The sequence below is a fragment of the Tenebrio molitor genome, chromosome 3 (genome assembly GCF_963966145.1).
Source record: "Tenebrio molitor chromosome 3, icTenMoli1.1, whole genome shotgun sequence".
Taxonomy (NCBI): domain Eukaryota; kingdom Metazoa; phylum Arthropoda; class Insecta; order Coleoptera; family Tenebrionidae; genus Tenebrio; species Tenebrio molitor.
The window spans coordinates 4,290,244-4,305,532 of record NC_091048.1 but is presented as its reverse complement, the minus strand read 5'-3'; the positions used below and the strand labels follow the sequence as shown (position 1 = coordinate 4,305,532).

Genomic DNA, 15,289 nt, shown 5'->3' with positions numbered 1-15,289 from the left:
GCCCTCTTAAGTTGTGACATTTATCAAAATCCGTTCACACAGGAAAAAATTCTCAAATTCTGACACTGTCGAACAAAAAAATCTTTTATGCTCTGAAGTAAAAACCATTTTTGCGTTAGAATTTGATTCATAGTGACAGTTGTTTTACGTTTATTAGCTGAGTTAGCAAAGATACGAAAAATCTGACACTGTTAAAGTCATAGCCTTTTATCTAAATAATTGTTGATCGCACCGTATTTGTTTAAAATGCAGGATGAACACCATCACTTTATAAAATTCTTAAAAACTAACTACGTACATATTACCTAAAATACAATTAGTGTCAATTATGTCAAAAAAAGGCTGCAACATCAAAATGCACCCAGCAGCTAATTTTATTATTTAGGTCGCATAACCCGATTAATAAATTATAAGTAAAAATAAAAGCGTTAAAAGAAACATATTTCTGATTAACAAATTTTTGGATGCATTGATTTTCACTATTTTATTTGAATTTGAATATTTAAATAGTTGATATTTTCCCGGTGGCAATAAAACTTGCTTCACCCGGTATCACCACTTAGAAAAACCTACGTTGTTAACATGATATGCATTTAATAGGTATAGCAGAGAGAAAGTATGACTGTATTAGATTCTCAAGATCACAAATTAAACGACATCACTGCAAAAAATAGATGTAAGTACAATAAAATTTTCAATTAATGGAAAAAAAATGGATGCAAGAAAATGTACATAAATGCAGATATTTCTGATATTTATTGCACATATTTTAAGTTTAGTGTCGATAACAGATTAATCGTTATTTGAAATAAATGAATTTATTATTGTGACACTCGCAATCAAGCAGGCATTGCCCCACAGATCCTACATCTAAAATCGAATTCCCTCGAGATAAGATAAAACGCATCCATTGTAGGTGCACTGGCGCATTCGCTCACGCCTCGGATGCACCGATGCACCTTTCCGAAAAAAAAATCGCAGGTTGATGACTTTTTTACAAGCCGTCATTGACAGTTCTACCGGAGCTGCGCCGTCTAAAACGCAGCACTCACCTCTCCGCCAATGGGCGTCCTCCGTCCGGCTCACGTGACCCGCGACTTGTTTATTTTGAGCATCAGCATCTTGCTTTCAGGAGAGGCACTTCGTGCTCGACGTGTGGTGGTAGTGGAGAGTGTTCGGTGAAGAATCGCGAGTTAACAAATCCAATCGATCAGGGGACCAACAAATCAGTTCCGGTCGGATTCGGGTGCGAACCGAGCCGGATCAGCCCTTATTATGTGAAACCGGGTGTGCTTCGGTGCGTGGAAGAAGTTCGGCGGCTGACACGACCTGAAAAATTCTCTTCCACTTGGTCGTCTTGTATGTAGTTTATAAAATGTTGGGCGTCTTGAAGCGACGTTGGAAACCGAAAAGGTACGTCGATTTATTTCGGTAAATGTTTCGGCCTTGTCTCGCCTTTTATATTGTCTGTTTACGATTACGAAAATAGACGCGAGTGTAGGTGCCGTTTTTCAAATAAACAATCCCGAAATGTAATTGTAACAGGGATTCCTGGGCAATTCGGGATTTGTTTGCGAATATTGATCGAAGCAGGCGAGCAATCCCCTCCTCGATGCTCAGCTGTTCCACTGTTGATATCTTATCGATCCGGCTCGTCCTAACCTCAAAAGCGGAAATCTGGAGTGGCAACCAGGTCAAAACGTCCGCTCGGGTTTCACACCGAAAATATAAATATTTAAGCGGCAGCAGAGGGTGCAATCGCGATTCTACCACAAGCTGAGAGATTGACACTAGTGACAGATGGGGTTGGGGTCAGGGCCAGCTGTAATCTTGGTATTGATTTTTTTCTGGAGCAGTTGCATCGTGCATCCGCAGAATCTTTCTGTCGCCTAATTGTCACAGTTCTAAATCCAATCTCTTTCATAATTCTGCAAGATTTTTGTAGTAAATCAAATTTTTTTAAGCAAGACAGAGCAGGACCAATTAGTCGATTTCTCCACCATTTTGACTACGTCACAGACAGTAAAAATGTGGAGAATTGGAAAAAAAATCAAGTAAATTCTCCATTTATTAGAAAAAACCGTGAGAATCAGTTTGATGTAAGCGTAATTGTATAAATTGGGTTATAGACTGCGTTTTTTTACAGGTTTCTATTTTTTCTACTTTACCATAGACCAAAATATTTCACACTTTTGAAAGCACAGTGAAACGAATGAAAGTGAAACTTTCGGTTTTGATGACACAACTGTGTATTTACAAAAGAGTGACATTTCGATATGTTAACAACTTACCTTGTGTGATTAATTAATGATGGCACGTGAATATAAAATGACAAGTAACGTTTTATGTATTGAGGTATCCTAAATAAATCTTCAATATTTGAACATTATGGGGACCCTCTAGGAGTCTAGGCCGTACAAAGGAATTATTTTTTGTTATTGTTTTGCAAATACATATGTATGACCATCAGTTGTTTTATTTATCTTTCGACAAATATAGAAACAATCGTAAAAATGATGGATTATGAAAATTAGAAATCTTGGCGACTAGTTTCTGCAAAATAAGAAACTTGGTTCTTTTGTAAAAAGTTTCACAATATGACTGGTAGCCAATTGACATAAAATTCAAGAAAATTTTATGGCTTAGTAGGTAATAATGATAATGGTAACAATTATATTATAACAATCACAGAGAGACATGTGTACTGTACAGTAATGTTTATAGTGTTGATAAAAATAAATAATCAGTCTTTGTTTTATGTACATAAAGCGAAACATTGACTAGAACTGGTTGGTCTGCTAGCTTATTACATCGGTTCTGAAAAATTTCCCATATAAAATGAGTAATTTTTGCGTTTTAAAAAAAAATTGGTGGGGCGACAGGTATAGCCCAAATCCTGTAAGTAATGAGAAAATAAAATAATAGAATGATAGAATTGTTTTAGCAATGCAAGGATTCGTTGAAATTGTTTGATTTTAAAACCCATTTTTTATAATAAATAATATCTTGACACTGTCTATTTCATTGCAGTTTCTTGTAGCTGCAATTTCATAAATTATAGTCTAAATAAACCACACACAAGATGTGATTAAGTAAGTCATCGACTTTAAAACTTTCATTGAAGAATGTTTCTGCTGGAAAGCTGTATTAAGGTATAGTAGATTTCTATTACATATTTGGGACACATCATACAATTCTTTTGTTTCAAGTATAATAGGTGGTCAAATTAAACTTGTAAATATATTTTTTTAACACCAGATAATTTTTGTCAAGTATTAGATATGTTACAAGAATGGTCTCTTTATTTATTAACGATATGATGTTGCAGTTAGCTTATCTGACGAACAGAAGCACTGAACTGAAAAAAAGTTAGTTTTGTCCTAAGAAACTAGTATTTTATAGATTTGTTTTTCAATATTTGGGTCAAAAAAACAGTCGTCTCAATTAATTATAATTTACTGTAACATGATTAAAGAACAATAGTCGAGACAACTAGATATATCGTTGGTATATACCTAACGTAAATAGAACAGGACCTATTGTTGTTTCTTGTGGAGCTCCTGGGTTAACAAACTGTATTTTATATGACTGTTGTCGGTGACTGCTATTAGGGTTCGTTACTTATAGACACATTGTGTGATTTGCCCCTTAAATTCAATGAAAAATAATTATGTACAACACATGTACATAATGTACATTTACAACATCTGAAATTCCATAGTAAAAAGTGGTCTTCTAGCTAAAATAAGTGATAATAATATGAAGAATAAAGCTTTCAGAGGAATTATCATTTACTGGATAAAAATATGTATCTGTAATGGTAACAGTAAATACGACCTGGATGCCGTGTCCCCTTTTTAATTATTGTAAAGTGCATCAAAAAGAATATCAAAAATCAACACAATCGAAGGCCTCCGACAGGTCACAAAATACATCTACAGGACACTCACCTGTTGGCCATGGTTATTAATTTGTAATAATTGTCGAGTCACCAGAGTGCATTTTGTAAAATAATTATTGATTCTCTCTCACGTTGCACATTCAACGATTTTAAAAACGTTGAAGTGTTTAGTTTTGGATAATTAGTAACACCGCGGGGATTGTTGTTTTTGTGTGTCACTAGTATTCTTGAAGTTTTTCTTTGAAAGACATCACAGTTAAATGAAGAGTTTCATTAAATACATCGTAGGAGGACAATAATATTTATTTGCAAATTTTAAAGGCGAGAATTTTTATTTTTAAATTCTTAAATAAGCCCACACTTTGCTTTTATCATAATCACACAGAACTGCTTGAATTGTTAATGCAATTTGTGTATTTGTTAAATGGGAGTTCTTGTGATACATTTGGTGCAACACAAAGAAATTATTAAAATGACTACGAGTACAACCTGATTTTTGTGGTTGTTCTCTATCAAGATAATACTTTTCCTTATTTGATTACTGTTCAAAATAAAATTGTTATTTTACTGCTTTTAATTTTATAAAAAAATACTTAGTATTTAAGAATCAGCTCTTATCAGACGTTATATGTCTTTTTTAAAGTGTTTCATTCATAAGAAACAATAAGTCCTGTGGAATTCGGATATATTTGATTTTTGCCGCTCTGTAGCATAGCATAGTGATACCAGATAGAAAAAGGGAGGTTATGTAAGTCCATTAATGACAGGTTTTTAATAAAGACTGTTGTAAGGTGAATAATAATTAGAATATAGAAAAACTGAAACAAAACAACGAAGACCGTGAATTCACAACTGACGCTAAGATCTAATAATTAGACATTTGACAGTTGACATTTGATTTGACAGCTTCAACGACTCGACATAGTTCAACACAATAAAATTATAGAGCTTCTTTATAGACACTTGTACAATTTTAGGTCTTTAGTTGTGTAATATAAGTTGTTAATAAATAACCAACCTATAAGAGAATATCAGAAAAGGATACTACAAATCTTGCATTCTTTGTGTATGGTTAGGTCCAAAAATAGTGTGACAACACTACCTACTTATCACATAAAGTTTAAATCATATTATCCTGATAGAATTTTCGAGAATAATTCAGTTATTTATTTATGAACCTTGTTATGTTAAGAAAACCTTTTACAGATTTTCAATCCCATATCCGAAAATGTAAAACTTCGAAAAGTGAAAGTTTTTGGCGGCTTGTACTGTATAAATTATGTCTGAAATTTTGTTCATATTTGCTTCACAAATTAGTTGCAAGTTTTATCGGATATCTTCGTCACAAATATGTATGTATGTATGTATGCTTTTTTATTAATATGTTTTATAGATTGTACGTGAAGCTATACCAGAATCAATTTACAAAAATTTAATTACATAGTTTGTTAAAAAGTTGCGTTTATTAAGATTATTTACCTTGTTGAAGCCTCATATGTACAGCATTATTATAAAGTGAACCTAGCCAGCCATATTCCATGGTATACGGTGTTGGATTTTCTCATGGGCTATGAGTCATATCTGCGCAAACGACGAATATCGGTCTCAAATAGGCGCTACAAACTGACCGGAAAACATCGTCATTCATTAGGTTATTGTCGTCTCTTTCTCGTCTATTGTAAAGTAGTCGACATTTTCAGTTTTCATTTACAAATTTTTCACTGGTTTATACTCCGCCTTCGCGCAGATTTTTCCAAGGTTACAGCCCATGAGAGAATCCAATACATCATTGTTGCATAATTTACGACCGTCCAATGAGGCAGATCATAAATAAAAGCGATTTTATATTGCAAAAGTGGCTTCTACTCAAAATCTACCTAATGAATATTTTTCTTTTGGTTTTACAAATTTTGTCAGTGAATCCCCATACATCAGCGTAAAAAATCAGGAACAGAAAATTTTGCTTAAAAATAGTGTTTTTCAATTTACAGCTCTATTTAATAACGAAAAATTAAAAAAAAAAACATGTTAATGATGAACCAGTTACGTGTAGGTACCAAATTTGATTAAGCTTGGTTAATTAGAAGAATTTAAAAAATAGCCGCACCTGTAGATAATCCAGAATTTTTAAATTTTTATTCTTTGATTATTATTATTGCTGAAAACTGTGATGTTTGAGGAAGCCTACTTGTCTTTTTCGAACGCTTTAAATCCAGAAGTATCTTATCAGCGTAAAACCGTGAACGTCACTTGTAATCAAGACATATCAGTTTCTAAATATTTACTTTATCGAAAAGTTTAGTATGTTAGTAATTGACACTCATGTCAACTGGATGATTAACGACTTGTCTTAAGTTTGTTATCTAACATTTAGCACAAGCAAAAACATAGCAAATTTTATTTTCACAAACTTGTCAACTCAGAATCGAATCTTAAAAATTGCCAAGATCTAGAATGATTTCTCATCATAACTGGGGTGTTGAAATGCAAACATTAATGATTAACTATCTAGACATTTTATCAAAACTCCCACGTCACTGGGTATCACTTTGTGACCAACTACTCAGAACCTCCTGATCGAATAAGAATTAATCGTTACTTCCTCTCCTCCAGTACTAATTTTTAATTTTTGTAGCCTTCAACACTTCAGATATTGTATTGAATTGTACACACCCACCATCGTCAAAATAACCGTATCGATATATTTTTTTAATTAAAAAATCATCGAAAACACTTAACTCTCATTTCAACATCGACTGTTTCCATCGGAATCTATTATAATTTACTCGCTTGTTGAGCGATTTCCACGAAATACTAAAAATAAACGCACCAACAATTACCACCAAATTGTAGAGCGTAAAAGAAGTAGCACTATTGCTGCATGAAAAGACTGACTTCTAATTTGAGAAATTGCGGACAGAATGTGTCGCAATTACTCTGTGTGATTTCGAGTGTAATTTTGACAAATTGTGCTGAAGAAGAGAGTCATTACCATCATCTCGCCGCTGAATCACTCTAATTATCACGGTTGGACATCATGAAAAATTTAGCGCATCTTTGACATCCAACCAGGATCTATCGGTGCCAATTGAGGTCAGAATCTGCATGGATCTCGTCTTTTGGACCAGAATAACACAACGCTGTCCTTGCAACAGATTTACTAACAGATTTTCGGTAAAATCACTCGTTTATTATTCCAAGATAAATATGTTATTTCTTTTGTCATTTCGATATTTACGTCGTATTTTGACGTCGAATGTAAATATTTGAAACGTAAGTTTCAAATATAGCTAATTTGCAAACATGTTTGTTCTTGATTGTGAAAGCAAACTTGAATTCTTGAGGCTGTAAAAATTATTTGGCAATGGTACGTCGTGTGGCGGTGTAATAATGTCTTGGGGCTTTCAGACGATGGAAAATAACAATCGAGACGAATTTTGGGTGTTCAAATGCAGAACAGTTGACTTTAGTGGGTTGCACAACCTTCGTAAGTTTACTTTTTAAAATGTTATTTAATAAAATGAAAGGATTATGCAAATGAGGCAGTAAAGTTGAAAGATGTTAGAAATTTGTTATGACTGAAAATCAACCATAACGAGGCAGTTTGCAGATTACAAGGTATCTGGAGAGGCTGGATGATGTTGAACAGAGATCGTCATTGAAGAAGAGTATTGACGGAGAGCTGCTTCGATAGGGAGAACTGTCAGTTTCTGCCTATTAAACTTGATAATACCATCTATCGAGACATCTCCATATAAATCAAGCCAGAGACAGGAAGCCATATTTCACTCATCATCCACGCAGGACGTTGAATCCGTTTACTTTATAGATTGTATCATTATTGTAACTACTGAAATGTGTCTTTGGGGAACGGTTCGTCCTAAGCTTAAGCTTGCAGTACCCACGTCGCACAAATACCATGTACACTTTATTGTGATTGTATTGAACGAAAAAAGAAATTAAACGGCTCGTAGGTTGTGCTTATGGACACACATTGAAAGTTACGCAATGTGCGACAAGAAAATGTGGATAAAGTGAATAAGGCGACCTACGCACGGTTTCGCTTCGAAAGTAAACATAAACTATGTGATATTCCCACAGCGAAAACAAACCGTGGATTGGTTGTTATCGTTTGATCAAATAATTGTGCACCACAGATCGACTTGGAATATGGTCGGTTATGTAAATGACAAATTGTGAACATTTTTGGCACCGGTACTGGGCCAGAGAGTGTGACGAGTTGTGGTGATCTGGCAAGTGTCATATTTAACATCGTTCCAAGAAGTGTGTGGATTATTTTGGATGCACGAAATTTGTGAATGGTGCAACGTCCACGAGGGAAAAAATTCGTGCAAGGAAATTGAGCGTATTGACACATTGATCTTTATTGTCCTGAGTGAGAGGAGTGCAAAAATGATGAAGTTTAATACAAAAGAGGAACTAACAAATATGTAGAAGTAGAAACCAAAAAAAATATCGAGGAAATTTTATTAAAAGGTATTTTGGAAAAAATCAGTCAACTAGGACGATTGTACAAATATGTTGAAAAGAAGTAACAACTAAAGAGACTTCCCAAAAATTTTCATTAAGGTAGAGATCGTGCAAAGTTCGATAATAATGTACCATCTTTTAACAAAAATGAATTACATACGATATTTTGTCTTGCCTTGTGTATAGAAAATTACTGCAAACTCACAGTAATTCAAGTTAAAAGGAATGTACGACCCTCACAACTTATAATTTTTTTCAGGGAATTTCAGTCCCTACATTCCAAGTCGCTTATTTCGTTTTTTCCCGCTAAAGAGACTTTAATATCCACGCAAAAATAATTAGAAATTTTCAACGAGCTGTGTCGATTGCCATGTTGCCTGTTATGACTGCTATGTGCTTACATTCTCGGGAAAATAATAAATTATTGTAATCCTATGACCGTGTATTAAGTTAAGTATAAACAAATGTTATAAGCAAGTTCTGTTGCAAGTTGCTCAGAATGGAAGGTTCATTTACGTTGTTGGTAGCACAAAAAATCTTGTAGAACCAGCGGTGGATTTTCCTATGCGAAGGTGCACCAAAAATTTCTGCTATGTGAAGAGACAATTTTTAAAGTTTTACCACTCAGTTCAGTATTTTTACGTAACAGGTGCAACCAGTTGACCAAAGAAAAGCTTCACCGTTTCTGAATTAATAAATATTATCATAAATAACGCTCTTAAAACTATTCAAAGCTTGATCGGGACTTACCAATCGCAAATCATGCATCTTGTCTTATAATCCGAATAACAAAAAGAAAACTCAAGAGGTGCCAGGTTAGAACTATAAGAAGGATGTTCTAGTTATTTGACTCTTGAAAACTCCAAACAGTTTCTTGTTTGTTGCACAGTAGGAGATGAAGGGTTGTCTCATTCGTAGGAGACTTCTCCAAGACTTTTGGAAGGCATAGGTTTTATTGTTTGTTGCAGTGTCTATGATTTTGCATCAACTGTGCATTGATTTCTCAAAGCAACAGATGAAAGGGATCATATTGTGAGAATACAGAAGGAATCATCTTTCATCACTAGCCACTGGGATATCTTTGACTGGTGGGAAACTCCCTATTGCTTTTGAAATCCAAGTTCTAAACCATATACCCAGATACAGTCTGATTTTAAAAGTTATTGTGCAGATATTTTAAGCTGAGGTAGTACGTGTCAAAAGAAGGCAAAATAACCCAACTTGCCTTATGCAAATGTTAATGGTTTACAAGAGAATCAAAGGGATCACTTTGTTGGGAAAACACTGAAAAATTTCAAATTTGGTGGGCAGTTTTGACATACGAGGTTATGTTTGACTTTTACCGTTTAAGTGTTTTGAGTTTCATCATGAATTTTAGATAAAATTTGTAAAGTGATGATAAAATAGTGCCTGCAACTTATTCAGAAAACAACAAAGGCTTAAACAGCAAAGTAAAAATACTGTAATTGTGAGTACGTAAAAGCATAAAATGAAACATCAAAAAAGTTGCTCGAAATGCCCGCCATCGTTTGCAATGCAAGCTTCAGTACGACGTGTCCAAGAAAGCCGAACCCGATTCAGAATCCCTGTGTTGCTAGAGAATTGCTAGAGGAATTTCCTCGACTAATCGGGGCAAAACTTCGTTTAAAGATAAGATAACCTTCTACATTCAAACGGCGAGGTAAAACATAGGGAGGGACCTTCGAGGTGATTTTCAACAATCCCAATCCACACGTTAATTAAAATGACTGCTGGAAGTGACGCTCTTGAATTTCGTGAGGAATGTCAAGATCGCGCTTATTAATGTCGAAACGCCTGAAATCGCGAAGATGCTGCACAACGTTTACAAAAGTTCGTGCTTCGGAAGTGTCCTTTGAGGCGTAGATTTGCAGTGCTAGCTCTGAATGTCCACAAGCTTCGCCATAGATCAAAAACCATATCGGTTTTCTCAAGGTTGGTGAAAATCATTTGTGATTTAAATTGAGGTTAAGATTGATGTTCTTGTCAAAGTGAATTATATGACAAGAAGAAAAGTCTACTATGATTTTTTAACCCATTTTTTCATAAAATTCAGTGGCTCCCAAACTTTTTTGAAAAACTTTTAGCCCCCTTTTCTCGAAAACTATCAACATTTGTATAAGGCATTATTGTCTTAATCGTTACCTTTTGTGGGGTTCTATTACAGGTTAAAAAATCTGCATAACCTTCAAAGTCACCCTGTATGTTGTCTTGGTGTTTTTTTGCATCATGCAGGGCGTTCCTTATTTTGAGCTAACATTTCCATAATGTTTTTTTCGATTTATTGTTTTTGCCTGCTTATTTATCTAACGTGCAAAAAGTTACGAGTATTATTATTATTATTATTATTATTATTTTATTGTATTGCATTTTTATTCTACAGTGTGTCACATTTAAGATGATGAAGATAATCTAATAATATCGGCATCTTTTGGAGTAGAAACGTGAATTTTTGCGTAGCCCTAGAACTTCATGAGTTGTTTTTTTTACAGTACTCGAGTCATCAATTGTAAGTAGTAAACTCAGCCTACTGTCATCTCGCAAATAGAGCCAATTTTCGATTTTGCATCGCGTTGGAGATCTCGATTTCGAAAAAGTTGTTCATAATCCAATTTTAATCCTTTGTTTCAACGGAAAACTCCCATTTTGATTTTTTATTGATATTCAGTTGTTTATTGTTTCAATGTCATGTGCGTTTCATATCTGTTGAATAAACAATAAATAATTTATTGCTTTTTTATTTGTTTCTTTCGTTCCACTACACTTCATTCAAAACTGAATATTATAACTTGCACTACCAGTGAACTGGACAACGCTATTTAAAAATAAAAATTCCAAATTTGTGTTGAAAGTCGGTACCTACGTGAAATCAAAATTGGGTTTTGAACAACTTTTTCTGGCAAATTCTTTTGATGTTTCTATCGCGAAGCAAATCTCGAAAATTGGCTCTATTTGCAGGTCGCAGGCAGCTGTGTTTACAACTTACAGTGGAGTGAGTACCTCAAAAGATGCTCCTCTTGAAGTTCTACGACTCACTCATTAAAATTTCTATTCCTACCGATAAATAAAATATCAGCTTGTCTTCATCTTAAGTGGGACACAATGTATCTATTTAATGCCATTGGTAGCTTGAATATGGCTGAAATTTGTACAGTAAAATTTCTAGTGTTCTGTCAACAGTAGTTGACTTCTTTTTATCTTCTTCGTCAAACACGAAAACTAGGTTGCAGATTATATTTTTTATTTTTCCTATTTGTTCCGTTCATCTTCACCCTCGATTTATTTATTCAAAGGGAAATCAACAGCTGTGTAAAAAATACACATGTAATATTTCACTTTATTTGTTCACTTGGTAGAAAATCTTAAAAATTAAATAAGTATGAAAACTGGAAACCAATTTCCAGAATCACTGGATTGCGCTACGCGGGATTATTTACTAGTCTAGTCTGAACGTCTAGACTCAAGGTCTTCTTCAACCCATGACATTTTTTTTTTAGTTTTTTCTTCATAAAGAGGGGATTTCAATGTGATCTTGACAGTTTGCCAACAGAAAATTTATTTATTTGATAAATTCTGTATATTTTACTTTTTCGTCTGATGAATGATGATTGTAGTTAGGTATTCTTCTTATCTTCATTAAATACCAAATAATAGGATAATAAGTGATTTCTTTTTCTTTATTTTCTTTTCTTTTGAGGGTTTGTTTTAATCAATAACCAGATAATAAAATAATAATCAACACTTTTTTTTCTTACAACTAATACACAAAATTTATTGGAATAATGGAATGAGTTAAATAAATATCTTTGAGAATCTGCTATGAAAGTCTCATACTCGTAAATTCACCTATTTAAAGGGTAGAAACTGCGGTTGAAAATTTTTTCTCTTCAAAAAACTTGCGTCTACCTTCTGGTATCCGAGCTCAAAATAATATTGATTTCCACATTACACCTGACACCATTTCTTCACTGTACCATTGAGTTAAACGTATCGAGTTCCCAAATCGCAAGTGAAGAAGAAAGGAAGGTCACTCCACCAAATGCAGTGAATCGTGCATTTCTTGTTGCCGAGCAGGTATTTTAAAAATAACCAGTGTTATATGAAACATCAGTATTTCACTTTTGCCTCGGCATCTTGGCCCACGTCCATACTTATGTGTGTTAAATTGAAATTCCCACTCTATGAGTCAAATCGCACGTATGTAGGTATGCGCAGATAAACCACCAACACGGAAAAAAGCGAAGCCGGTGCATTGTGGTATCAATGGTACGTACCATTATGATAAGTCTATAGGTAATAGAGCCGATAATGAGTGTAAGCTTTAGTAGCCCGGTTTCCACTGGCACTCCCACTATTAATAACAAAATGAGGGTCTATTAGTGCCTGCTTAGGAAAACTTCCTGTTTTTTGAGTGGCACAGGTGAGGCACATTTGGGTTGGGTGACAGGTTAGTGCAGAGGGTGTTCGTGTAGAAACCGGATCCGAACATCGAACATATGTCACTGCAAAGTCGCAGCTCGGCTTTTACAAGAACTATCGTCTTTTATTATTGAATCGTCGGTGTGGAAGTACCGTAACCGAAAGCTGGTTACCACTGCTACGCCCTTATAGGGAAAGTGATCATGAAATCTGCACGGTAGCCGGGATGAAATGCAATTCAATTGTTTCACTTGTTGCTCAGCTGCTGCACATAAATACCTAGTTGTCCATTCATGTGCGTGGTTGGTCTGATTATGCACGAAATATTTTTTTAACCTGATTTGGCCACTTTTAGAAACTTGCTGTTACGTCAGCGGTATGCTAATCTGAACGTCTGGCCAGAAGATGTTTACTTAATGAACGGAAAAGGTGACATCTCTGCTAACTGGATCTGGGGACGGTTTCCGTTGTTCTATGTAGATGTGCAGCTGCAGAAGGACATCCACTCCAGAGTGCAGTTTTCTAAACTTGTTTTGCGGCTACAGTTTGAGACATGGTTTTCCGCTACTTCTTCAAGAAAAGCAGCTCAGTTGCGGTAAATCCAAACCGTGATATACCACGAGAGTTTCAATCCTGCGGACGATTGATGGTGTTGAAATGCTCAGTTTCAGTAAGCCGAAGCGGTGAACCTAGAAAAGATGCGTTACGAGAATGTAGTTTATGATTTTGGTAAAGGTGGTACGGTGAACTTGAGTCTTGGCACAATATCCACAATATTAATAATTTTAAAATTGCTCAGTTTCATTAAGCTTAAGGAGTAAAGCTAGTGTAAGATACACTGGTGACGTGGGAAGTACTTTTGCCAGACTTGCAAAGGGTATATCCCTTTGTAAAAGCAAAGATTTCTATTTTCTGTTGGTACGATTTTTTGTCATTTTGATTCAGATAAGCAAACAATTGGGTATAGTACCTACGTTAGTAAATAGACCTTGGGGAATCGTAGAATAGGATGTGGAAAATGCTTTTGGCAGTTTGACAACGATATCCCCAAAAAAGTCAGTCTCTGCCAGTACGTTCTCTGATGTAACCCGATAAAAACGAAAGTACTTTAGCAAACATTAATGTGAAGAGTAGTTTTAGCTGGTTTAGTTTAGCCAATGGAAGCAAAGACAAAATATTTGTGGAATTTTAATTTGCAGTTTTATTTGCATTTAATTGGCAGTTTTCTTAGGCATAAAGCGTAAACAGTGAAGGAATCTTACAAGACTAGGAATAATGTCAGAATGTCACAACAGTTACAGTACTTTAACAAAAAAATCTTGGCGTAAGTTGCAAGCCATTGATAAATCTTTTGGCGGTTTTTAAAAGCCAGTAAATATATTGCCAATTATATTTTCATTTACATGCTACGTTCTACATTGATTCTTGGTAAAATTCACTTGGCAGTACTTCAGCAGCAAAAATGTTACTCTTAGTTGTGATAGGTACTACTTAATTTAATCTTGAAAAATTCTTGTTCCTTGGAAGAAATTCCAAAGGTATAAAGAAAGTATGTAAAAATTTGTTCCAGTGTTTGAAAATGGTACTACACATAAAGGCTAACCTCTCAGTCTTCTTTATAGATATATTTTTTTAAGAACAATAAGGTCAACGGAAATGATTTTTGATCTTAATGAAATTATCCGCTAATGTGATTAATCAATGTATGTTTGTTTTAATGCTTTTGGTTTTCGAAATGTCCCCTCTACTTTTCTGGTCTGCGTGTTTTAACTTCAATTTATTTTTTAAACTATTTTTATTTCTATGGGTTAGATCTAGCGATGGTTACGGTCTAGTGCCTTATCGATCCATTGATTTAATCTGTAACTTAGTAGAAGAAATTTGAAAGTGTAAAGTGCTGTATAGTTACACCATAAGTTGCTTATTCAAAAGTCATCAGTACGAATTTGAAAGTAGACCTTGGGTACTAAGAATAGTACTCATCTAGCATTTTCTAGTACTATTAATAAAGTTCGTATTTTGTCCATATTCTATATAATTGTTTTGTGGCTATGAGATGCTCTTTACTCTATTTTTCAATATTTTCAGTATTATTTTTGCAAATAATAAACCTCATTAGTAGGATTAATAGTACTATGTACTATGTCTACTTATTTTGGTGATCCTGCTGTTACACTTCCTTGTGACAAACTGCTAAATCAACACTCCTTCACAAAGTAAGAGATCAAAAGCAATCAGTGTTAGACCACCAGATCGTGAGTCTCCTCTCGCGGCCTTCCTATTTCTGGTCGAATCCTCGGCGAGATCTCCGATGTTTGTTATGTAAACAGCTGGTGTTTTTTCTCAAGCATCGGAAGAAAAATGGGTAAGTGGAAGATGATTAATAAGTACTTGTGGTTTTTTCGCGATGTCGGTCGTGTTGAGAGAAGTGGAGGCGTCACGCTGTCTGGCAACGAGTCT

The 15,289-nt window shown here is 34.7% G+C and overlaps 1 protein-coding gene across 4 annotated transcripts in view; it reads left to right on the top strand.

Moving 5' to 3' along the window:
• Positions 1–1,123: 1,123 nt before the first annotated feature.
• The window catches only part of LOC138127240 (uncharacterized), a 139,012-nt gene continuing 124,846 nt past the window's right edge, over positions 1,124–15,289 (top strand). For 2 of the 4 annotated variants that reach the window (XM_069043153.1, XM_069043154.1), the window contains exon 1: positions 1,124–1,413. In XM_069043153.1, the coding sequence (XP_068899254.1) occupies positions 1,376–1,413 (38 nt within the window). In that variant the 5' untranslated portion in view covers positions 1,124–1,375. The remainder of the gene's footprint in view (positions 1,414–15,289) is intronic. The other 2 variants (XM_069043152.1, XM_069043155.1) reach the window with 1 other exon arrangement.